Genomic DNA, 25,898 nt, shown 5'->3' on the forward strand with positions numbered 1-25,898 from the left:
CACTCATATTCTGCAACATTGATTCACCAGTAAAACACATATGGTTTGGTTGTAGACACTTGCTTTTTACATTCAGTTCATAATATATTTTGCTGTAAAGAAAAAAAAAAGTGTCAGTAGATTCCCTGATATTAAATTAAATATAGGAATATGCCTTCTTTTCTCTGAAAATAAGTAGAGGATAAAATAAAATAAAAAGTGACCAAATCTCTCAAGAAAGGTTAGATGTTGAAAAAAAATTCATTTGTAAGTCATGACAATAATAGTTCTAGGTCTTTAAAGATTAATAGGACAAAAAATGAATGTGGATGTGTAAAATATAGATGGTGTGATGATGAGTACTGGAGCAACAACTCGTCCAAGACCAGACTTCACATCACCAGACAAACAATCTAGACAGAAGAACAGGATAGCCAGATATTCATAAGCAACACAACATCCACACAGACAGATACAGGAACAATATTTGACAGCAATATAGAATGCCCCAGAGCATTACTGCACTATATTCAGTTATATCTTATATATAATAGAATATAGTCAATCTTTTTACCTCATGCCTACATTTTATGTCTTCTGCACATAAATAAACAAACCCCCACCCTGAACAGATGCAGTAAAGACAAAAGACAAAGAAAGTTATCCATAATAATGCACTGATATGTAAGAAATTAAATGCTCAAAAAGTTTCTGATAGTGTACACATCCATGGTAGACCCAAACATTTTTAGCCATGCTTTTTACATTAAGTAGGGACCGGAGGTTCTTTCTGCAGGAAAATTAGAGCTTCAAACATTTTATTTCCCTCTTTTCTGGTGAATTTCACACTAGTTATTGAATTATAAGTTCAGACACACACACAATTCAGGATGAAATAGAATATAATAGGCTTTGATTCATTTTTGTGTTGTTCTCCTCTCCTGTCAGCTTTTCTCCTTCATCCATGCACGTGCATATAGGCACAAGTTACGCTTCTGTCATATTTTTTATGTCTTTTGCCAGGGGGAAATAACCTTTAAACATGCATACATTTGCATTTTCCTCTGTGGAACTATCAGAAAATCAAACAGAGAGGCTTACCAGTTGAATATACTGTCGTTGCAGGTACAAGTCAGTGCAGAGAGCCTGATAATAAAATATTTCATAGTTGGTTATTACACATTACTGATGCAGTTTTATGACAGATCCGAGTCACTACCTGCTGTTTAAAGACTATAATTAAGTCACTCACATTGCCCCCTTCTCTGAGGATATTCATTGGTACTGTCAGATGTGCATTAATTTATTTGGTTTATTGGTTTATTTGATCGGAACAGTGCACATTAATCATCACAGCTGTAAATGCACAAGGCAAAAGGTTATTTTTGGTCGTCCTTGTATAGATTTTACAGTATCACCCAAAAAACACAAGTGTAATATTAAATTCACAATTATGTTGATAATTTATAAGCACATGTAAGCAATAATAAAAGAACAGCACTGATGTGAATAAAAGTATTACATAAAATGGCTCTATGCTATATTTCCATGTACTATTTACGACATACAGCATAATATAAGGCATGCAGGGGAAATAAAAGGAATGCTGTTATACCACCATATGATATGTATGCAGCCACATGAGGACAGATTAACATTAAGTTCAGCACAAAGACTGAGGACAAATACAGTACTACTCAGTTTTAGTATACTGATAGTTGTAGCTGTTGCTTAAGCTTACATCCTGGTATTTGATACTGGCACATTTATGGTACTGATGATTGATATGTACTCGCCATGCATAAGTAAACAAATAAATTTAGAAAATGCCCTGTCCTCGGTTAAATAAACAAAACAAATCATTCAGCTTTATCTGATTGCCATGACAATAGAATTCAATGTGTGGTACAGTTACATAAACCCATTTACAAATTGCAAGATGATAACTCATAAAAGTGAAACATTTGCAGCAGGGCCCGAGAGCAAGTTAAATTAAAAGACCGACCCACAGAAGGACCAGAGCAGTTCACATTATTTATTTGAAGTACAAATATGATGATACCAAGGGAGGTCAAGGGACAATTACATTTGTTCCAGCATTTTAAATTAGTTGCCACAACAAAAGGCACAGAGCCAGTGAGTTCATAGTGAGGCTGTCTGGGTTTACAACCACAGGAGCCCGGTTTCTTCCTGTGAAAGAAAGAAGCAAAACAGAACATTTATCATCCCCTCATAAACAACAGCTTCATAACATAAAATGATATGAGTCGCTGCATAAAAATAGGAATTAATATTAGATGCACCTCTCATCTCTAGCAGGACGTCTCCTTCATATCGAGCGAGGCCGACGGCGTGTCTCTGCTCGGGATCCAGCTCAGCCCACTGATCCTTAGTCACAGCCCACGCCTGCTCCGTGTTCAGCCATGACAACTGAACTGCACTGAACACCACCTGCCAAGCACACATCCAACAATAAAAAAACACAATGTCAAACTCCTACAACACACATTTTAAAATATAAAGTTATAGCATGTAAAACTGCACAGATAAGTTTCCTTGCTAATTCTTGAAAACATATTTTGTCAGGTGATTACCTCCACCAAGAAGATCATGTGTAAATTCCACAGAAAACAGCTCTGAGTTTCACAAAACTTGCTGGAAAGGTAGGGCATGGACCAATGACAACACCTCAGTAGGCAAAGATTGTGAAATACCTTTCAGTATATTGTAATTCAAGGGGTCTGAAAGGAAACAAGAATTCTAGCCACTCTTGTGTGCAGACTTTGACTAATCACAGGTGTTTTCAGACAGGAAGGAGGTTATCGGATATTATGACTGACAGCTGTAAAAACCAATCATTGATCAGATTCAGCTAAGCAAGCATCTATTGATCTACTCTATGGCTCAACATTTTGATGTCAATATGTAAATAACATCTATTATTTTAATTATAATTCTTTGTTTATATAAATATTTATATAAATACCAAATTTTAAAATTTTCTCTTTATATTTTTCATTTTCACTTGTGTGTTGTTTTTTTTCTACCTATCTTTTCTCTCTGCACTTGCTTATTGTATGTTGCTGCTGTTAACTGTGAAATTGCCCCATGGTGGGATAAATAAATAAAGTCTTCTCTTCTCTTCTCTTCTCTTCTCTTCTCTTCTCTTCTCTTCTCTTCTCTTCTCTTCTCTTCTCTTCTCTTCTCTTCTCTTCTCTTCTCTTCTCTTCTCTTCTCTTCTCTTCTCTTATCTTATCTTATCTTAACACAGTAGCTTGGAAACGTGTCTTCTCCTCTCCACAGCTGTAAAACTGTCATATCTATATGTAAATGAGGTCTTTTGATTTGGACTAAGAGAAAAGAGCTGCAAAAGGCAGGTCTGTATTTTTTCTTTATTGTCTGTAAACGATAAATATCAATTTTAATAATCCATAATCCAGCATGTAGTTTGGGGTTTAATGATATTGTTAAATGAAAAGAACAGGCTGTTGCCCTTTGACTTAAATCCAGGATGAAATTTCTTACTGTTACATAAACATTGTGAACATTTCATAAATTGTCTCTAAATTATCATCTGTTATTGTGAGGAAACAATGGGCCTCATGCAAGAAATACTGAAGTAGAACACATCTTTTTCCCAGTTATTTTTGTTTACATCCAGGATTTGCTCTTGTTTTCTTAGTACTTACTGAATTATTGTGAGTAAAACAACATCAAGCAGTCAAAATAATTATTTCCAAGATTTAAAAAAAAAAATGTCATGTTCACAACTTATAAATTCTTTCTCCAGCATCTGAGGAAGGTGAAAATATGTATGAATATAATATTCCAAATGCAAAAATAAAAGTCTAACATTCATGGGCTAAAAGAAATATTACTGTCTTAGTTTTTCCTTTGATGGTATGTCTGACTGGGCACTTGTCAGTGCCATCTCTCCAGTTTTTTTCTCAAAAAAGAAGTTAAATAATAGTGAAATAAACACATAGTTACTTTAATTAAACATGTGATTAGATTTTCTGGGGCGGCAGTAGCACTAGAGGAAAATGAAAACCCAGTAATTGCAAAAGAAATGAGAGGACAGTGGATTCAGATGAAAATGAAAATAAAAAAGTGCACTGCCCAACCCAGAGCTCCATAATGATATTTGGAGGAGGATGAAGGAGATGAAAGAGATGAAGGCTATATTACTGAGTATTTGCTCAAAGCCCCCACACTCATAGAATATTTATGGGGTCTTACCTCTGCTAATAACAAACAATGGGAGACGCTGTTCCAATTTATGATCAAGCAGGACTCATCATTTGCAGATTTCGTGGTTGAGAAAATTTCCATCATCTAGAGTTGTCTTCTCTTATTTTTTCTCTTAATGGAAAACTCAGAGGAGAATTTAAGAAAGTATAAGAGAGTCTTCCTGCACGAGGCCCCATGTGTAATGTCAGGTGCCTTGGTTGAAAAGAGATAAACCGTTCACAGCAGGTAATAATGCTTCTCTTTTCCAGACCAAAGTTGTTGTGGAAGCTCAGTAAATTACCTCACCACTGAAGTGCTCTGTGAAAGCTCTCACTGATACCTCCAGCAGATGCTTTCCCATCTGAAGCCAAACACTGCCCTGTCAGTTTGTTTAAATTAAAAGAAGGCTGGCACTCACCGACAACTTTTTGGGGGACATCAGAGCAATAGCTTCAGGAGTGATTCCCTCCACTTGCTCTTGTACCAGAGCTGATAGCACCATGTCTTCTAAGCCCGCTGGACAGAGAGGGAAGAGCCACCAACACTTCAGTCACAGTTTTCCATGTCAAATCAACAAAAAAGTTTAGAAACAAACTTTTACTGTTTGACTCTCATGTCTGTACCCCCAGGGATAGTTTCCTACTTGTACCTATCCATCTAACAGCTGCCACGTCCTTCTCCCACCCTCCTCACTCTTTGGAAAAAACAATGAAAAAAAAATTGATCACAATGAAAGTTTAAACCCCTCGGGATATTATGTTCTACTGTACCTGCCAATGTCCCAATTTCAGTGAAAACGTCTGGTCCCCAGGCACTGACTGGACCGAACGCCTCAGGTCTGGACAAACAACTTGTCAGTGCCTCCATCTGCTGTTCTGTGCATGGCAGGGACATCTCCCGCAGGAAGAACACAGCAACACTGTAGTTTGAAGGAATGAGATTCAAGATCATATCCTCCACAACAGTTCCACAATGTTTATGATGTTAAGAAATGTGCACCAGGCTCATCCAAGCATCTGTTAGCAGGTTTATTCAGTACTAATGAATCAGTCACCACAAACACAGACACGTCCTTCTGAAATAACACAGACAGGAGTTTGACAACTGTTTATCAACTGTAACTATTTATTTTACCACCAAAGTGTGAATGTGTGAGTGAATGAATAATGGATCCACTGTACACGCTTTGAGTATGCGTTCGTAGAAAAGCGCTATATAAATATAATCCATCATTATTATTATTATTATTATTATTATTATTATTATTATTATTATTATTATTATTATTATTATTATTATTATTATTTGAGAGGGATTTTGTGCAGTTTTAGCATAACTTTTGTCATTTCACAGACTGTAGCCAAGTTAGCTTGAGGCACTCACTAAGACGGTCACGGTCAAAACTTCCATGGATCAAAAGAGCAGAACTGAGCAAAATAGACAAAATACATAATACAATTTGCAGATAGTAATACAGCACACACATCAAAGGATGCACCAAGGGCATGTGCAACAAATTAACCCATAAAGTGTGACATTTGTGTCAGTTCCAAAATGAATTTTTCTCTAAATTTAACCATCCTTAAGTGGTTTATCACCATTTATTCTAATATTAGCTTCTGTTTTTGTGTTTTCTTTTTCAGTGAGAATCAGGTATTTCCCGGCATTTAATTTATTTATGTATATGTTCATAAAAGCTAAGAGTAAAGTTGAGTATTATTATATTAATAATAGAGAAAACTGAAGAAAAAGTGACTTTTTCAGCAAAATGTTTCATTAACTGAACATAAACCAAGTGTCTCCATCCACTGTTATTGATCCAACTCCATGGGTTTTACTGGTGAATCAATGTTGTAGAAGATGACAGTGTTTCCATGTTCACTATGGAGCCTCTGAACGGGGTCATATCTGATGACCATGAAAAGATGAATAACTGTATTTTACATCAATTGGATTGGATTGGACATGGATTGGTGGATCAACATTCAACAGTTTATATCAGTAGATGATTTTGGTAGATGGTGGATGTTTGGGTCTTTATGGGTTAAGAGAAAGTGCATGTTAACACAAAAGAAAAGTGATGAAATACAGTGTCAAATAAAGCATATGCAATAGGTGATTTCACAGAGGGAACTGACTGTCTAAGGGCAGAATGTCTAAATGGTACTGTACAGTCTTCACAGAAAGAAAATATATAGATTGTCTAAGTTGCATTTAAATGTTTTCATACTTTTTTTTTTTTTTGCATTTTTCTCAAAATTTAGATTTGAATCTATTATCAGGCAATGTAGTTAGTCCAAAATGACTAACAGTATTAACCTCTTCTCCCAAAATGAAATTGTTAGCACTGCAATTGTATGACTAATTGGTGTTGATAGTGTTTCACTATCGATGCTCATAACATAATGTACCGTCACCAACAAGTTATTGGTTTTTGTCCAGTCTCTCTGTCTTGTATTTATCGCTTGGCTTCGTTTAACATGCAGACTATTTATAGGCATGTTACAACTTGAAGGAAAAATCAAATCAGTTTCACTTTGGCATCAATTCTACAAACTTTATATAATGCTGGAGGGATGAGCACTATATTTTTAAAGATATTTAGTTTTTTGATGGTGATGTTAGGGAAGGCTGTCTAATACGTCGGTCTAAAGACTCCCATGGGTGTTTTGAGATCTGGTGACTGTGAAGGCCATAGCATATGACTCACATCATTTTCATTCTCATTAAACCATTCAGTGAGCCCTTGAGTACTATAAATGGAGGTGTATTTGTTCCCTCTCCGCTAGACGAATTTGGCATTTGGGAATAACAACTGATGGTTTTTATGTTCTGTTACGCTGTGCTGTTTGAAAATTGCTTTATAAATTGGTGACTGTCTGACCGCTTTTATTGGGTATTTCACTGACCTGAGATTGTAGGGATTCAGCCTCTTTATTTCTGACGGATATAGGCCACAGATCAGATGACCGAACACTGCCAGATCAACACCTGTGAGTTGATCTATTTTCTGTTTTCGCTTCCGCATGACACCGACAACCACCGCTCTCATCTAGAAATCAAACAGGATCAATCAACACAATAAACTCTTCATGTTAATGTCTTGCTGCACATGAAGATGAACTATTAAAAGCCCACCTTTTTGTAGCTCCATTCTGTCAGTGTTCCCAGATGTGCCAACACAGCTGGGTTGGTGAGATTTGTTTCTTGCAGTTCTCTCTCTCCCATTTCAGTCACTATTGATCCCAGAGCCAGAACTTGGTCTGGTCTCAGCTCTTTCACTGGACTGAAAGACTAATCAAATGGAGATGAAAATATGATTCAGACACACAACTCTAGCATTAAGGTTTCACTCATGCATATTCAACGTGTCTTGATTCTTAGTCTGCCTTAATCAGATTTTTTTAACTACTTTCCATAAACTTATTAGCGTGAATGATCACAAATTACCATAAGATTATGATTCAGTCATACCAAACAGAGGAAGAGGGATAAATACAGCAATCAAACACTGATTACAGCTGAGAAACATGAATGGAATATGGTTATTGCTGCACCACATATGTTGTGAGTAAGTATCAGTGTGTAGAGGAACAAGATATTAACACCTATAGAACTGTTAGACATGACCTCACTGAAAATGAAAGAAGATGGAGATAGAAATCTGCTGTAACTCTTGAAAACACAAAACATACTTTCATTTTGAGCTTCATTTCCTTGAACTGTCTTTTATATTCTTTTACTGAGTTTTATAGACTTTCCGTTTAACCTGTTGATTATATGACTTTGTCTGTTTCATTTTGCTGCATTTGTGAAGTAAATACATTACCTGGATTTAACAAGCACTTTATAGCTAAAGATTATAATTGGTATTAGAATAGAATAGTTTTATCGTCAGTGTAAGCACAGCAGACAACAAAATTATTTGTGCCATTTATTGTATTATTATACAGTAAAAAGGAATTACACTCTTTATTCTCACAGGCGGACTGACCTGTCTGAGTTTCACCCACAGTGTGCGCCGCTGCTCAGGGGTCAGCGAGGCATCTTGACCAAACACCTCAACACATTGTTTCAGATCTTCCTGAGACATACGATTTAGCTGAAGAGACGTCCATGCAGAGGGAAACGTGCCTCTGATATCAGCACAGCTTGGTGTTGGCACTGCTCAAAGACACAACAGAGCTTTTAGTGCACCGATACTAATGAAAAAAAATAACATTTCTCAGCCTAAAAGGAGTGGAGAAGTGCTGTAATAAAACCTACTTGTGGATCTAAAACACACATGCTGAGCAGTATTGAAGTTAGAGGATGTATTAAATTTAATTTTACAGACGCATTAACATTTGAAGGAACCACTGGACCTTTTGCCCTTCTGTTCCGTGCTTTGACAATGCCTCTAATGAGACTCTGAGTCCGCTGTCTCTGGCGCTGCTGGTCCATACATCGGATCAGACAGACTCCTCCTACTGTACTGTCCTCCCAGAGCTTTTGACCCACCAGGACCTGCTCCACTGTGTCTTTATTCAACACTGTCTGCAAGGGAAAACAAATAAACAGATACCATGGAATTTTGCTCATCACTGACAACCAGTTGGGGAAAAAAAAGAGTTAAAATTCATTATATGTGAGGGTTGAGGATTTCTGGTGCTCACCAGTGGGATGGCATTGATTTGCTTTGGTGACAGAGAAAACACCAGTCGACCCAAATGTTCAACATCCCTAACTTGCCACTTCGATGGCTCCCTGTCAGAGAAAACAAACATTTTACTGGCATTTTATACAACACTGGCATTACATGAATTATTCATTCATTCATTTTCTAAGCCCACTTTATCCTCACTAGGGTCACAGGGGTCGCTGGAGCCTATCCCAGCTACTTATGGGTGAAGGCAGGGTACACCCTGGACATGTCACCAGTTCATTGCAGGGCTGACATATAGAGACAAACAACCACTCTCACACCTATAGGCAATTTAGATTAGCATGTCTTTGGATGGTGGGAGGAAGCGGGAGTACCCAGAGAGAACATGCAAACTCCACACAGACAGGTCCCACCCCAGTCGACTGGTGTTGGAATTGAACCCAGGACCTTCTTGCTGTGAGGCACAAGTGCTATCCACTGCACCATCGTGTCACCCTATTACAGGAAACACAATGCTGAATACTTCCTATCATTAATTTTATGTAAAATTTGCTGAAAATGATTACCTACAAGTCCATTAAACTATTACAGTGTTTACCTTCTGGCCCCATTTATGAGACGTTAAAAATAATATACAATTAAATCACTTCAGTTTTGTCTGTCACAGTGGGGTACCTGATTATTGTGGTCTAGATGATCATAATGTGGTTTACATGATAATATTACACTATTATTAAATGATGAACTTAAAAAGGCTCATGACCAGTCAACTAGAGAAGACACCTTCAACTTTTAGTCTTTAAACTAATCTTTGTCAAAAATAAATAAGATTACTTGACTAATCTGTTTATTAAATCTGTCAAAGAAAGTTATTATTTCAAGACTACATTTATTTTGTGCAAATGTCTTCATGGTGCTTGTGTAAAGATTATCACAGTTTTCAGTCAAATCTCCTAGCATTCTGTTTCTTTACCCCAGCAGGTCTTTCTTTGTGAGCAGGACACCAACATCTCTCAGAGCTTCTTTTGGGAGGCAGAAGTTTCTCATCTCCTCCAGTCGCAAAGCCAGAGCACCTCTGTCCACCAGAGACAAACTGTCCCGGTCCAAGAAAGGCAGTAAAGGGCCCAGGAAGTCCAGAGTGGAACCATCAATCTCCCCGTCAGCCTGTGAAGAGCCGGGTAGAGCACCATGTACAGTCAGAAGGCCTGGATTACATGGATTTTACGCTGATATGATTTCACTTGAAAGGATGAATCAGGTTATGCTATAAATCTGTCCCAATCTCTATTATAAATCTCTTCCTCTTGTATGTGTGCGCACATGCCTTAAAAAGCTTAAATCCACAAATGCAGTTTGTTCTTTCTGCCCCATTAATGCGTTAATACAAATATGAGTCACCAGCACTGACACAAACACTAACGTGATTTAACCAGAAATAGCATCTTTAAATTTGCCCTGATTCTCATAACGCTGGTGTGTAATTTCAATCAGCCTTTAGGTTCATTTAGGATTTTTGCTTTCTATTTATGCACTGGATATGGAGTCAACACTAAAAGTCACTATATTACCAGCTCTGTCACAGCCTTCTCAGCTAAATTTGTTTGCTTGTAATGAGGCAGTCTGAGGAAATCCGAAAAGCGTGCTTGAATGTGATCCAGGACAGCTCTGAAGGATGCATTAGACAGGTTCTCTACCATCGTCACTCTGAAATAAAGTCACATCAAAACATTAGCACTTTTGGGTAAACTGGGGAACATATGTGAGAAATGTAATACATGCAGAATAAGGACATACTTACGGTAATGTTGCTGCAAACCGAGAGTTCAGAGCACTAACGTTAAATTCAGGGTGTTTCCTCAGCTCATCTATGATACATTTTCGCTGGTGAAAAAGCCAGAACACATTTCTGTACTTGTTAGCATTAAAAAATAATGCTTTACTTCTCATGCAAGCATTTATTTCTACATATTTATCTGACGTGAGAGCAAAACTACCTCATGAATCATCAGCCAACTCTTCAATGAAGATCTGATGGATGTGTTTCTTACCAGAGCAGGTCTCATGTCTCCAGGCAGATCAGTGATAAACTGAAGCAGCTCTGAAAAATCTGTATCATTGGTCCATAGTTTCAACAAGTCACAGCTCAGTCCACTGGCGATATGACCCAGGCCTCTGTAAGTAAACACAAATCATTATTGCAATAGTTTATTCATGATTACACAGCTTTAAAATGACTATGGCTGCAGCAGTTAGTTTTTAGTTTGCATTTTAAATGACTTCTTGATTAAACTGATAGATCTAAATGTTGTGGCGCAGTAGGTTTGACTTACCTCACCGACTTGATGGTGATGTTTTTAAAGTCATGGACCTTCTTAAACAAAAGCTGAGCCTGAATAGAAACAAATCAGGATTTTTACAGAGGGTTACCTTAAGCCTGCTTATTTTTCAGCAAATTTTTTATTGAAGTTTCAACAGAAATACATATATATATATATATATATATATATATATATATATATATATATATATATATATATATATATATATATATATATAAAATGCATACAAAGAAATTTGATGCATTACTACATTATATAGACCATGTTAAAGAAAAGAAAAATTGAAAATAAAATGAAATTTAAAAAAAAACAGGGTTCATCCTTGTAGGGCAAATTTTGTTTACACATAGTTGTAAGGCATCAAATTTTGCCAATTATACATATTTAAAGTGTCAGAGGAGGCACATATTGCACAAGTAAGTACACATCATATGAACACAGTTCCACATTCATCTATTCATCTACAGAGGTTACATATAAAGATTCTGATATTAGTGCAGTAAAAAAACTCTTCCCAAGACTCAAAACCAGCTTTTGTGATAGATATTTGTCAAATAGTTTATAAACGTGCATCAGATGCTTTGAAATATGTCTCATTTCTCCTTAAGTGTATTTAATTACTTCCAAGGGTAAGCACAAAAACATTTCCTTAAGCCACTGTCCAATCAACCTGGTCAACCTGTACATTTTAACAGTTTGAAGGAATTACTCTTCTGGCTTGTAACAGATAGAGGTCTATAAAGATTTGTTTTCAAAATCTTATCCTTTGCATTAAACCTAGTTTTTAAGTCTTCTTATTAAAAGTGTGATTTAAAAAACTTCATATGTGCTTTGCAAGATTTCACTAACTTCACTTTCTCTGCAATGCAATATATATCCAAACATCAACTAAAAACTAGACCAAAAACACTACATTCAACTATTTTTCATACTGGCCTAAAGAGTAAAAACTTAGCATAAACATGTAAGCACCAGGTATTAAAACATAAGCTGTAAATATCTACTCTAATTTAAATGTAGAGCATATGCAGTGACACCACCGTGAAATTATACCAAAAAATCAAGTTAAACCACTAAGCACTGACTCTAGCTATGTTTTTTTTTTTTTTTTTTACAATGTCAGTGGTACATATGCTTTTTGAGTGACTTTCTATGATACTTCACTTTGTAAAAGTGTGTATTCATTGTGCTTCAGTGCAGCTGAAAAGAGTTGTCTTTATTGATTTGACTCTGGCCTTGTTAGGGAGAGAACAGGTGGTGAAAGCAGCCTAATACACTGCTGGCTGTGACAAAATCCCTTTAAGGTAGCCATTATTAATTTATGCTACACTCCTCCACACCATTGTACAACATCCAAACTAATTAGCTTGATGGTGGCTGATGCGTATGGAGTATTAATATCCTGAAAGGCTCATATGAAGCATATCCAATGAGCTGTAGATTAATGGAAGCCAAGACCAGAGCTACTAACATTGTGTTCTTCAGTCAGGATGGTTGCCTTTTCTTGTCATATCAGTATATTGTTGAGCAGCACACAAAAGTATATTGAAGGGAAACACACACCTGTTGTGGCGACCAGTCTAGTTCTTTGTATAGGCTGATTTCTTTCAGGAGTGTTGACCTGTTCAGAGCTTGTGTCAGCTTCCTTAGAGGCACAAATGGTAGAAGACAGTTTACCTGCTGAGTGATGTTGTGCAACTGCTGAGCCTGCTGACACATAACAGAAAGCACAGAGAAATTAAACTTAAGAGCTCAACAAAGGACCTATACACACAAAGCAGCAGGTCTCTGTCTGTGTTTATCAGATAAAAAGGTTCATAGCTGTTAGCTGAATTACCTTTTGTGCATCTCCTTAAAGAGACATTGTGTTGTAAGTATTCACAAAAGAAGAATGTGAATTTCAGTCTAAGAACAATAAAGTTGTAAAGCAAGTTTTTCATTTGAAGAATAATTTCATTTCAAGACAATATATCAAAATTTACCTTGATAAGACAACAAGATTTAACCAACAGTTTGTATACAGGCTATGTGCATGTTTGAGGAAGCCAAATGTATGACTTTTAAAGACAATTTTCAAATACAGTAACACCACAGTGGACCTCACAGTTATTGCCTGGAACCAGTCTAAACCATGTTACAATCCAGCTGGTACACTTCCATTTCTCCATAACTAATGTTTCATTCCTGAACCCCTCCACCCATGAATGATTGTTGGTGGCTCCACTCATTCTGATCTCCATTATGCTAAAATGCTGACACTAATTACAAACATGAATAAACCCTTTGCAAATATCTCCATTTCCATGTCATTTATCGTTTCTCTGAAATTTTTAAGAATTTTCAGTGTCAGATTTAAGGGCTAATTATCAATTTAAAGGATAATTAAAGCTTTAATTTAGGACCATCACATGTAACACTTTTTAAGGATTTGTGGACACCCTAGAATATTATTCCAGCAAAAAGATGGATGTCATTGTGAGAGTGAGGTTACTTAGACAACTTCTTTAAGAATGTTAACTTTACATCTGTCAAACTATGTCAGACAGCTAACTTAAAATTTCATTATATCGCTGGTGTACAAGTAAAAAAAAAAAATGGAGTTAAAGTAGTGAACCTTTACCAAGTTTGAGTCACTAAATAAGAAAAATGCACTCAAAAACGTTGGTTGGCTGTAGTTTCCACGATACAGTCCTGGGTCAAAATGTGGAATTCTTTGAAATAATGAGAGAATGAGTTTTACTCAAAAGAAATGTTTATCTCAGAGCCTACTTCAAAACACTGTCTGCACAGTACAATACTTTCACTTTACAGGTTTTTTTCTAATTGAAGATTTATAAATCTATAGTATAAAACTATATCAACTAATTTATATGTGTAATAACAATTCATCATATACATTGAAAACACCAACAAATCATGACTCCTGTCATTTGTTTTCCAATTCATCTTAATAAAATAGGTAAGATTTAACAGAATTAACCTCTAAAGCAGATTGTTTCTAAAAAAAAAAAAAAAAAAAAAATGAAGAAAGAAAGAAAGAAAGAAAGAAAGAAAGAAAGAAAGAAAGAAAGAAAGAAAGAAAGAAAGAAAGAAAGAAAGATTTGTAGACCAGTGTATTTTTCAGATGTTTTGGATAGTTTTTCAGTAGCTGTGCTGTAAGTATTTTTTCACAACCTCTTTTTTTTCAAGAATATTTGGTTTCTTTCTAAAAGGGTTGTTTTTGTGAATTTGTAAGGATGGATGAAAAGATAAGACTTGAAATGAGTGATTCACTGATGAAAACATAATAGCACCATCACCTCCTGTGCTGCATTGTATAGCATGGCTCTTTGGCCCGGCTTAAGTTCGGTTAGCAAACTTCTCCAACACTGGCAGTGGACGGTTTCACTGAAGTTGTCCCACTGGAGGGCCCTCAGCACAGCAGGGGACAGACCGGAGTATAACGGCGTCAGTCTGCACAGCTTTTCCAATGTGAGCTGGAGGGAAACATGTCAGCACAGAACCTCAGTAGTAGAGTTCAAGGTGCGAATGTGTAAATGTGTTTAAAATCATCTACTTACATTGGTGTTCACTGAAATCTTAGATAACATTTGAAAAGCCTTTGGGGAAAAAGAATTTAGAAATGGCATCAGTACAAAAAGACCCAATTATTCACATTTAAAATTCCAGTGAAAGGGTCGCATATTTTTCTTTGTCCTCTAATTTAGAAATTTGTCAGTTAATTCATTTTGGGCCAACTGAATTTGTTCTATTGTGAAATAATGCTATGCAGGATATTTCAGCAGAACATCTTCATAATATGACAAATGGTGTAGAAATTGCTTTGACATTTTTAAAAAGAAATATGGACATTTTCTTTAACTCATTCATTCAATAATAATGAAATAAAGAAATGTCTAAATATCAGCAGATAAAAAGACAAAAAGTAACCTCTTCACCTTAAGACAGAAAACAAAAACAGCATGTGAATAGACAGATGAAATTCCCTGCTAACCTGTGCAGGAGAATACATGTGTAGTCCTGGTTGTGTGAGGATTTCTATAAGTTTTTGTGAGGGCAGTGACAGCAAGAAGGAAGCTCCTAACTCGGGTAACAGACCACTGAGGGAAGACAGAGCCTGAGGAGCCAGGCTGCTGGCGTTCAGGGCCTGAACTGCTGGTACCACCCAAGAGGACAACTAACAATGAAAAACAGTCAAAGGGAGAAAGACCTGCATTTATTCTGCATAAACACACTGTTACTGTGAAACAAACAGCAGCCACAAACAGTTGTAATTCTGTAACTGGGACTCAGTGTGAAGTTGCGGCCCTCACCCTGCCACTGGCACTGACGAAGCCTTTGGACATGCACTGAGCCAGCTGCTGCCAAAGAGCAGAGGCCACAGCTGGGTCCTGAAGAAAAGAATGGAGCTCAGTTGGGTCCAAGTAACATGCAAGGACTCCTAACCTGCAAAAACACTACCAATTAATTTCAGGATAACAGTTTTTATACACACACACACATACATACTTTTTAAGCCTCTGGTATAACAGGCTTTAGTGAATGTTGAATAATAAAACACAAATGTATCATTAAAGACAGATAAAATAGAATGAATGTGCATCTTTATCCCCAACAGAGATTTGCTGATTTCTTAACAAAATCTGTCCTCATTATTTTCTGGGACTTAGAAACTCATTCAGTCTATATTAACAACCCTCATGAGCAATTTAGTTGCAGTACAACAGCCAGACAGATAATAAGCCAAAAAGAGACAAGAAATAACAACAGAGAGAACAAAACATAATTCTGTCTAGATAAAAGAATGAATATAGTGCAAGAACATTAAAACCCACAAAACCTCACAAACATCTGAGACACCAAAGACTTTCAGTATCTCATCTACATGGCCTGTTGAGCCCCCACCTCAGTATGTTATCACTAGTCAGATTCTTCTTTTTGGTGAAAAGGGTTCGTAGCACATGGCGCCCCCTCACACCATCCAGACTGCCGTTGCCTAGCAACTCCGCCAAAGGAATAAGCTGTGGGAGACAAGCAGATAAATACTACAAGTTAAAGGCATTAGTCTCCGTGAAAGGTGTTATTATTTCAATGAATACTTGTTTTAGCCAGCAGATATCTGGCTAAATGGAGCAGAAGTTACACTAAGATGTTTTTTTCTCACCTGCTGAGGTGTAAGCTGCTGAAAAAGATTGACCGGGAGGTAAGGCAGAAGAGGGAGGATTGAGGAGAGGAAATATGGGGGCCATGTGGGGACGTCACCCACCACGGTTGACTGCAAGATTCTTTTTACAAAGGCTTTTTTCTGCAGTGATTTCATCTCTGGGCTATGGTCACGGATGGCCATCAAACTTTAGAGCAACAAAGACAGTTTAAGCTTCAGAGGGATGAGAAATTTAAGAATGTAATCATGTTGTAGTTCAGAAACTCACACACTGTCGTTGACCATCAGGGAGGCTGGGAAGTTCATGATGTCAGAGACAGACATGAAGGGGATAAACTGAGACAGATCAACAAACAGCTCCGGGGTCACTCGAGGGAACTTATGGATGAAAGCAGCTGTCATTGTTTCCATAGCCTGCAACTCTTTTTGAGACACCTGACACAGAAAACAAAACAGCAGAGGCTGATACGCATTCAGAGCCGTCCTTGTGAATGAATCATAAAATGTACTGCTGTGTATACTAATCCATGGACAGAAATGTGCATTTGGTGCATTCTAATGGAAAAAGTCAATAGGGATACTGGCATTTTCCTATGATTAATGGAGTGGCATATGAAGTCATTTAGCCTCATATGCTTGTGGAGGAAGTATTCAGAGCCTTTTAAAATAAAAATACTAAGACCACACTTCAAATTCTTACTTATGTAACAGTATGCAAGTTTTATTCGCAAACTGTAATGTACGTTAAAAAAAAACATCAAGCCTTGAAAGTGGATGGAAAAATTATTTATTATTGTATTATTATATATTATTGTTTTAGAATTCTTTTTACTGCATTAATTATGCATTGACGTGTATGCTGGATTTTATTTATGTAGATGTTTAATGTTAAGATAATTTTAATTGCATTATATACTGCTGGTAGAAGTCAGCTCATTAAAAGAGGCCTGTTTACAGTTTTGTGCCAATGCAGCTAATTTCAAGAGAGAGATTTTTAAGGGATTATTCAACATTTCATCCTTTAGTTTATCATAAACATTCAAAATGAGCACAAGTGGACATTGTACGTGAGTAAATAGTTATGTACTAGCACTGGCCACATAAAAGGAGAATGTCTCTAATTAATAGTATTTGTGGTGTTTTGGAACAAACCTGGCTGGTCTGAACTTGTAATTGATCCCAGCTTTGATGCATATGGGAGATAAATCTTTTAACAGCGTCTTTTTCAGCAGACATCACCAGAGTGCGAATGCTGTCTCTGGGCATCCGAAGGTACTCCTGGTGAGATAAAATGATTCTCCTGAATATACAGAGGTCATTTTAGATAAAGAACTGGATATGAATGCAGCTCCACATCTTGGTACCTGCAGCAGAACTCTGAGAGCAGAGGAATTTCTGTCCTGCTGGATGAGGTCCCACAGGACAGGCTGATAAAACAACAGAAATAAATTATTGATTCTTTCTTGAATTTACATGAGTGTGCCTGTGCATGTTTGTGTCAGCTGTCTTACACTGAAGCAGCTCAGCAGGTCTTCTTTGAGAGTGGCGTTCTGCTCCCTGCGCAGGAAGACCCCCACAGTGTGAAGGACACTCATGGTAGCTTCCGGCTGTAGAGTACCCCAGGAGGTATTGTCAAGGAGACTAGAAAGGAGGATGGCTTGACCCAAACCTTGTCTTGCCTCTCTTTCCCCTTCTTCCAAACCCGCAGAGAGGCCCACCATAAAGTCCAAGACTCGCAACACATATCCAAGGGCCACTAAAAACCCCTCACGTTCCCCTCCTTCAATCTCACACACACTGAGCTTGTGTAGAACTTCTGCCAGTAGAGGGGCTGGGTTCACACAGAGCTGTGAAGTGTCAAATTCATACGGTGCCGGGAGCATATCGAAAAACCTCTGCAGAAAACATTTCCTGCCCTCAAGTTCTGCCTGCAAATCAGCACAGAAATCAAAAAACTGAGGCACTGACCTCACCAGCTGCTCATAGAGGGAGGTTGTTTGACAAATGTACTCTCTCAATCCATCTGTTTGCATGCAAAGCTCCAGCAGGGTGTAGTTGAGGAAATGATGCACAGCCCACTGTCTGTACTGACATGTCTCCTCTATGGTGTCAACATTGGAGACATTTTGGATTTTGGAGCAGTATGCCGCGGCCCAGCTGCCCTCTGGCAGAGGATGGTGCAGATCAGGGGATTCTCGGCCACATAAAGCCGAGATCAGCACAGAGCTGTTGGGCAGGAAGCAGTGTCTGAACGCCTCGGCACTGAGTGACCTTGTGCTCAACTGAGCCAGGCAGTTTTCATCGTGTCCTGGAATACCTGTGGTCTCACCTGACAAGTGCAGGCATAAGTCGTCTATACTGGACTGGTTGAAAAAATGATAATCCTTTGTCATTGCAGCCTGTAAATATTAAAGTCAGAATAGTCTGTATTAAATTGAAGTGGTAGAAATCGAAAGGAAAAATCAAGAATCTTACAAATAAATACATGCTGCCATATAATAGCAAATGCTTAAAGATCAGGTAAGCTGAAATCAGGAAGGAAAAATGACAGAATTTGACAAACACATCATCCTCATGCCCTCTCTCTATCCTAAGTATAGACTGAATGTAAAGATGAAATAGCATGAAGACATTTCATGCCACTGTGGAGAAGTGAAGCCAAAATATCACAGGTAGGGTAGCTGCCATTGCTTCTGTGACAAGCAAAAGTGAAAGGAGAGACCAAATAGCAGCTGAGGAAGCTGCAGCATTACTATGTTTGGCTTTGTTCACTTAGCTTTAGCCTCCAGATATTCTTGAAATTCACAGACAACACAAGTAAGTACATAGTGTATGCAGTGTATGCTGTGTACTGCCTAGAGGTGTACTAACAAAAGTATCTGAGGTGAGACACAGCTACAAAGTTACAGTAGAGACACATCTCAGTCTTGAGGTAGTCTTAGTATTGATCAGCTTACTGGCTATTTGTTTAAAGTAAATGAAGAAGACATTAATAAAACAATTAACTCCAAATCTAATGGACACTGAGGAAAATTTTAATATGAACCCATTTTTTTTGGCAAACATTTTATGGGGTTTATTTTACTGGTAGACAAAGAACCACGGTATCTGCTACCTCTTATTCCCTGAGGAGAAACTGTGTATGCATCCCAGAGCCTCCCTGTTCTATCTCTGAGTATCTGTTTACATAAATTCACAGGCATGTAATGATAGTTAATTATTACTTAATTATTAATTATACAGATCCTGGTGAATTTAAACAAATTATTAATTTAAAAAAAGCTAAACATCAACTGCATGTTTACATATTAGATCATAAAAATGGCTCGACAGCCATTAAATCTGATAATCTGTTTTTATATTTCCCTCTGAGGAATGACCTGTGATTGATGAAAGACTCCTATCACAGGCATTTTCTAAAGCCTGAAAACAGAGGTAATATGCTGAAAAGCTACTTCTGTCCATTGACATAAAAAATGCTGCCTGCTGAAGCTTTAAAGTCATCCTCCATTCAACAACTTTAAACAGCTTTCGTCTCTGAGATTCACTGCAAACACATAAATGTGTCTGTGGGATGTTTACAAGCAGGATTTATAACATAGAAATACACAGTCATGTCCACAAGTATTCCGACGATGACACAAATTTTATAATGTTGCCTCTGTACAAAGTGGATATGAGATATGATTGAAGTGTGGACTTTCAGCTCTAATTTCAACAAAAATATTTAATTAATTATTTAAGAATTACAACCATTTTAATACAGTCCTTCCAGTCTCAGAGGTTCAACAGTAACATCATTGTATATTTTCATACATAGTTTTCATTTTTCATTTTGTCTATTTATTATTGTCTATTTATCATATATCGCAGTATTTTTTTTATCATATTGTACTATATTTTTTGGGGGATTTGCACTACATCTCACTCTTATTTTTTTTTATTTGGATTGTTGAGGAAAATCCAGCTAAATTGTTTCTCATTGCATTATTCGATTTTATTCTAATTAAACAACTGACTGATAAGAAGCGTGATGTGCATATGTGTCCTGTTTCCTGGTTATTTTTTGCCAAATCAAGTAGATAAAAGGTCTGGAGTTGATTTGTACGGTTGTTTATTTAGAATAGATGGCTATTTTGTTTGGGGGGGGGGGGGGTCACCTGCCAATGGGACTTGAGATGGAAATTAGCCGTATGGTTAGAATTTCTCACATTTACATGTAAATGTTAATTAATAGGAACTGTCCCATTTTAAAAATCAATCAGTCAATTCAGTGGAATTCTCAATGGTGAGGCAAAATTGCTAACTATGTGTCACTGTCCAAATATTTATGAACCTGACTGTAAATCAGATATATTCTTATATCTGTGGTATTTTATGCAATTGTACAGCTGTACTGTGGAACTGAAATCATTATTGCTCATATATTTAAAATGGATTGTCAAGAGGGCAGGAAAACATTTTGGGTTTACTAGCTGCTTTATGAATGAACAATATTTGCATTCCATACCTCTGGGGAGATGTTGTTTCAAACAGTTTTAATGAGGTCATTGAACTTTTTGCTCAAAAACAACATTAGAATTAAATTATTCTTCAGTATTTGTATGATTTGTTCTAGCATGTCTTGAGGGAGTGTTTAGTCATCACTCACCTCATGCACCCTCTGCAGCCAAAAGGACGAGTTGGCACATACTGTGTTGTTGAATTCACTTGCAAAAAACTCACTGCAGACATGAACCCAGAGGAAGTCCTCCTCAGCAGCAGACAGGTACCAGGCTGCGTCAGAGCATGTGGCGTGTAGGTCGAGCCCCATGTGAGCCACAGCAGGGTTAACTGACCCGTTCTCCCCCTCAAACAGTTTACAGTAGAGGAACACAGTGAAGTTGGAGACCCCCGTCAAGCCTGGGATGGTGTCATTGCAGGCTGCCTCCAGGATTTCTATGGATGTGGAGTAATCCATCTCTCGCTGCAGGTCAATGGTGTGTGTGTCATTTAGATAGAAGTCATGAAATGGGAAAAACATCTTGTTTTGTAGGCGTCTTTGTTTCTTGTGTGAGGATGGGGCTTTTTTTGAAGTTGAATGGACAGATGATCTTTGGGATCTTCGTTCATCTGCTTCAGAGGCAGGGCAGGACAGAAATGGAAGAGTAGATGGGAAACCCTGGGAGTTAAAGCCCAGAGCTTGGGTATTCCACGTCACATTATGTCTTATCCCCCTAAGTTCATATAGCAAGACAGGAAGGATGAGGACAGAAATATGTTCATGTTTCTAAAAAAAAATCCACATCAAATATATGGAATAATAGGTGGAGTTGTACAGCTAAAATGTCTCACCATAGAATCAGTTGCCTCAGGTCACCTTCAGAGAGATATTAAAAGAAAACAAAAGAAAATCAAAGTGAATGAGTTGTGGAAAAATCAACAAGAAGCCCCTGCAGTACACAACCATACCTGATATAACAGCACATCTCAGCTAACAATGCCCAAGATATAATGTTACTGACATCAGTACAAGGATAAAGAGATTAGCGGGACTAACAACAGATGCTTTCATCGACCTGGATGATTATTAAGATTTAAAGCAGTGTCAGTCACTGTCACTTTCTCTCCTGTCTCTATCAGGTGAAACCAGGGACAAATAAATAATAACAATACAGTGTGGGCTGTGGGCGTCCTGCAGGTGGACAAAACAGATCATTTACAATCAATTAATTAAAAGTTTTTAACTTTCAATTATGTAAGTAAGTTTGAAATTACCATTAAATATTTATGATTAAATACTTTCATTTAAAGGTTAAGTGTATTATATTTACTGGCAATCAGCAGTGTAACCAACTAAGCTCTCATTTCGCCTTTCGCTTCATTGGAGGCTAAAATGAGAAAGGCATTATTGGAGACAGTGGTTTTTCACTTGGAACTTACAAGCTAAGGAATAATAACTTCAGCCCACATGCAGACATCTAATAAATGAAAGCAATGCACCTGAAGGATAGATGTCACCACTTAAAAATGGACAGTACACTGATGAAAACAAGCGATTTCTTCCATTAAAACCCCCTTATTACAATTATAACTAGAAGCACTAGCAGCACTTGCAAGGCAGATCAGTGCCCCCCCCCCATCACCACAAAAATTTAATCATTGGTTCCTTGTGCCAGTATCAACATTTACTGAAATTTTTCATCCAAATCTGTCCAAAACTTTTTGAGTTATCTTGCACACAAACACAAAGACAGACAAACCAACGCCTGCAAAAACATAACCTCCTTGGCAGAGGTAACTATCTAGGTATTTAGAAAATGTGCTGTTCTTTGATCTGACTTCTGTTTTATACTTTTATTGGTGAGAAAAGAGTCAAACAAACTAATGTGTGACAAAAGGATAGCTGATAATTTCATATTTAAATGATATTTTCTGTTGCCAGAATCCAAGTTCATAAATATGCATACAACTTTAAGTCAATCACAAGTTAAAATGCAATTAAAATTGTTATCTGACAAGACTGTTGAGACTGATGGCAACACTGCCATGTAACCTAGCAACATGAACACTTCACTGCCATTGGTCTTATCTTTAATCCTGTTGATCAGGGTTTTTGTATGAGCTGCAGAATATTTTCAGATTTCCAACTGGGCCATGGTGTTCTTAAGGATGAGAATGGCTGATCTACATGATACAGTAATAACAATCAACTGCTCCACACACTCACCAACTGAGCACTGGCCCTGTGCATTAGGCTGCGGCACATCCACCAAGCTACTGACATCATCAAGCATCGCCATGGTGACTCGTGACACTTTCCTCCTCAGGTTACTGTAGACTGAGCTACCGACCCTGTGCAGGAGGCCACTCCTCAACCCATCCAAACTCTGCACAAGAGCGAGATTTTTGTGGCTTCCTCTCTCTCCCCCTCCTGAGCGTGACAGGACCTGTAGCAGTAAGCTCTGCACTGAGTCAGGTTCATCTTCTGCAGCTTTCATGTCTTTGAGGGAGGCATTTCCACTGAACCCATCCTGCTTCATGGCCTCTGGAGGCAAACTGAAGGGCTTTAAACGCCCAAATGTACCTGAGCCTTTATTTTGATCAGAAGCTTCACCTGCTGGCTGTAAACTGACCACAGGCTTCCAGTTGCGTGTTTCGAGGAAATGCAGCAGCTGTTGGAGCCAGTTTACACTGTAGGTGCAGTCACTACGACCCTTCAAAACACAGATGAAGCCCTGCAGCCCAGCACTGGCCTGGCCATAAGTCCCACTGATCAGAGCCTGGAGGGCGGCTTCCAGCACAGCACTGACTGTTCTCCAGTTCTGAGACAACAAAGTCAAAATGGGCTTGTGGGTTTGACGCTCAGAGAGAGTGATGAGACTCTGCAACAGCCCCAGGAACCAGTCCCAGTGCTGACTGCCCCTCAGAGACAAAAACCAGTCCTGCACTCGCACACTGGGTCGTGGTGGCACTCGTCCACCCCACTGACTAGAAGTTGCACTCCCTTCAGACTGGAGAAAGAACTGCAGCACCTTCTCCCATAGCTGCTCATCATCAGGCTCTGCTGGAACCTCCTCCAGCTCAGCACCCACCTCTTGGAGGTACAGAGAAATGTTGTAAAGAAAGCTGGAGAGACGGTGCCGATCGATTGGCTTGTTCAGGGTAGGAAGGTTCTTGTTAGGAAGCAGACCAAGTGTTTTTAGGCCCCCCATGATATTCCTCATCAAAGGGTGCACAGACTGGTCCTTAGTTGTTTCAGGAGGAGGTTTTTGAGGATTCCCACCCCCTTTACTAAATTTGGAAAGTATCTCTGCCAGAATAACATTTCTTTGGTCCTCCTTACTCCTTCCTGAAAGAGTCGACAGCAATATGGCCCTTCAGTTCATTAACATAGGAAATAATAACACATACAAACCCTGTACTGAGCCTAGTGCTGTTTTATTAGGGATACTGTGATGGAGAACTCACCTGTCGTCTGAGGGGATCCTTGTCCCAGTAAAACAGCACAAACAATGATGGTTGTGAACTGAAGGGTGGCCATCCCTGGCCATTTCTCTGCCATCTTCATCTCATGCCAGCGTGTACAGTGACACAGTGTTGTCACATCTTTTGTTTTTGGTCTGTTTTACCCATTAAGTTAACAAAGCCCTGCGTTTAAACAGATACAGCCTTACTTTACAGAAAAGGAAGAACCTAAGGAGTAAAGTATCCCATCAGAGAGGGGATATTAAAGCTTAATGACTGGTTACTACATTACCTTTCCACTTTCACCGCATGGATACAAGTGCCAATAATGTATTTAATTTCTAAAATAAAATTGAGCCATTACAAATAAAAAGAGGGAAAATATGACAACCTGAAAATTAGCAGTAATACACTCAAAAACTATGAATATAAATGTAAGGTACATGTAATTATTAATTATAATAATTCATTAAGAAACACACAGTGGTGTCTCTTAAGGCATCATAAAGAAGCAAACATCTCTGTTTGTGTAAAAAAAAAAAAAAAAAATGCATATATGTCATATTTTATCTAAATGTTGAACATTCAAGGAGACAAAATATTTGTATTCATATTAATAATATTTTACTCACCTACACTTAAAGTCCGTTATTTCCTCAAAGTATCCTTTCAGGACTTTGACAACATCTCTAACTTGGAGGCATCACCCAAGCCTAGTGTGACCTCTTTTGCAATAGCTCTGTTTCACCATCACTACCACTTTCTCCACCTTTCTCCCTCTCCTTGTGCACCCCTCCCACCTGTGTTCTCTCCCTCCCTCTCTCTCAGGCTGTTTTTAGCTGTTTGTGTTGTTTTTGTTTTACATTTTCGTGAAGCATTGAGGCCAGGCTTAGGTTTTGGTGAAATCTTAAAACAGCAAGTATTTCCCAGTCTGGCTCATATGTAATTTTTGGATTTTATTTCAATGTTTTCTTAGAACACTATACTATAATGTTTTTGTTTTCCTTGTCCAGTGTTTTGGACTGTCACGAGGATTCAGGAAGGTCACAGCACTCATCCAGGTTTTCAAACAAGGTGAAAATCTGGATCATGTTAATCACACCCAGGATATCTATGCCATTCTCTTACTGTCCCATGTCTCCCACTGACTAATTCTCTATTGAGCCGTCTCTCAGCTGGGACTCATCTTGTGACTCTGGGTCTGCGGGGGTGTAGTCTTACCGGTTGGGCCCTGCCTGCAGGACTGTGCAGCCTGTCACTGTTTAGACACATCTATACCAACCTTACAATTGAGCCCTGTGCAAGGGCACAGAAGGCAGCTCCCCAGAGTCAGACCACTGTCTGCGGCCCCTGAAACCCTAGAGGCCCAAGTGAAAGGACCACCCCCTCCCTCAACTTGCTTTAGCTGTGTGATACCGCAGCTTGCACAGGGACAATAACTTCCTCCTGTATTATTGATACCGTCAGGAGCAGCGATCACTCAGTGCAGCAGGGCTCGATTCACCATGGGAATATTCAATGAGAAACCAAATCCACCCCATACGTTCCTTTGCTCTGAGCTGGAAATGAAGGCACAGCAGTGAGGAAATCAGCT

General features: G+C 38.2%; 1 protein-coding gene across 2 annotated transcripts; it reads right to left on the reverse strand.

Annotated features, from left to right (window-relative positions):
• Positions 1 to 1,996: 1,996 nt before the first annotated feature.
• LOC115417254 (stereocilin) lies at positions 1,997 to 25,046 on the reverse strand. Of its 2 annotated transcripts, none has more exons than XM_030131278.1 (30): positions 24,937 to 25,046; positions 24,308 to 24,487; positions 23,067 to 24,188; positions 21,692 to 21,716; positions 21,009 to 21,573; positions 17,869 to 18,756; positions 17,722 to 17,784; positions 17,510 to 17,635; positions 16,626 to 16,792; positions 16,358 to 16,544; positions 16,099 to 16,214; positions 15,507 to 15,639; positions 15,188 to 15,370; positions 14,754 to 14,792; positions 14,493 to 14,669; positions 12,757 to 12,900; positions 11,185 to 11,243; positions 10,903 to 11,026; positions 10,653 to 10,735; positions 10,423 to 10,558; positions 9,828 to 10,018; positions 8,865 to 8,955; positions 8,574 to 8,745; positions 8,204 to 8,373; positions 7,348 to 7,503; positions 7,119 to 7,261; positions 4,980 to 5,128; positions 4,628 to 4,725; positions 2,283 to 2,430; positions 1,997 to 2,169 (listed from the first exon to the last, which is right to left on the reverse strand). In XM_030131278.1, the coding sequence occupies exons 2-30, from the start codon at positions 24,405 to 24,407 to the stop codon at positions 2,081 to 2,083; spliced, it is 5,844 nt and encodes a 1,947-aa protein (XP_029987138.1). In that variant the 5' UTR covers positions 24,408 to 24,487; positions 24,937 to 25,046; the 3' UTR covers positions 1,997 to 2,080. The 2 variants fall into 2 exon arrangements, with proteins under 2 accessions (XP_029987138.1, XP_029987137.1); XM_030131277.1 differs by having other exon boundaries at positions 12,757 to 12,903.
• Positions 25,047 to 25,898: the final 852 nt, after the last annotated feature.

Source organism: Sphaeramia orbicularis, chromosome 3 (assembly GCF_902148855.1).
Source record: "Sphaeramia orbicularis chromosome 3, fSphaOr1.1, whole genome shotgun sequence".
Taxonomy (NCBI): domain Eukaryota; kingdom Metazoa; phylum Chordata; class Actinopteri; order Kurtiformes; family Apogonidae; genus Sphaeramia; species Sphaeramia orbicularis.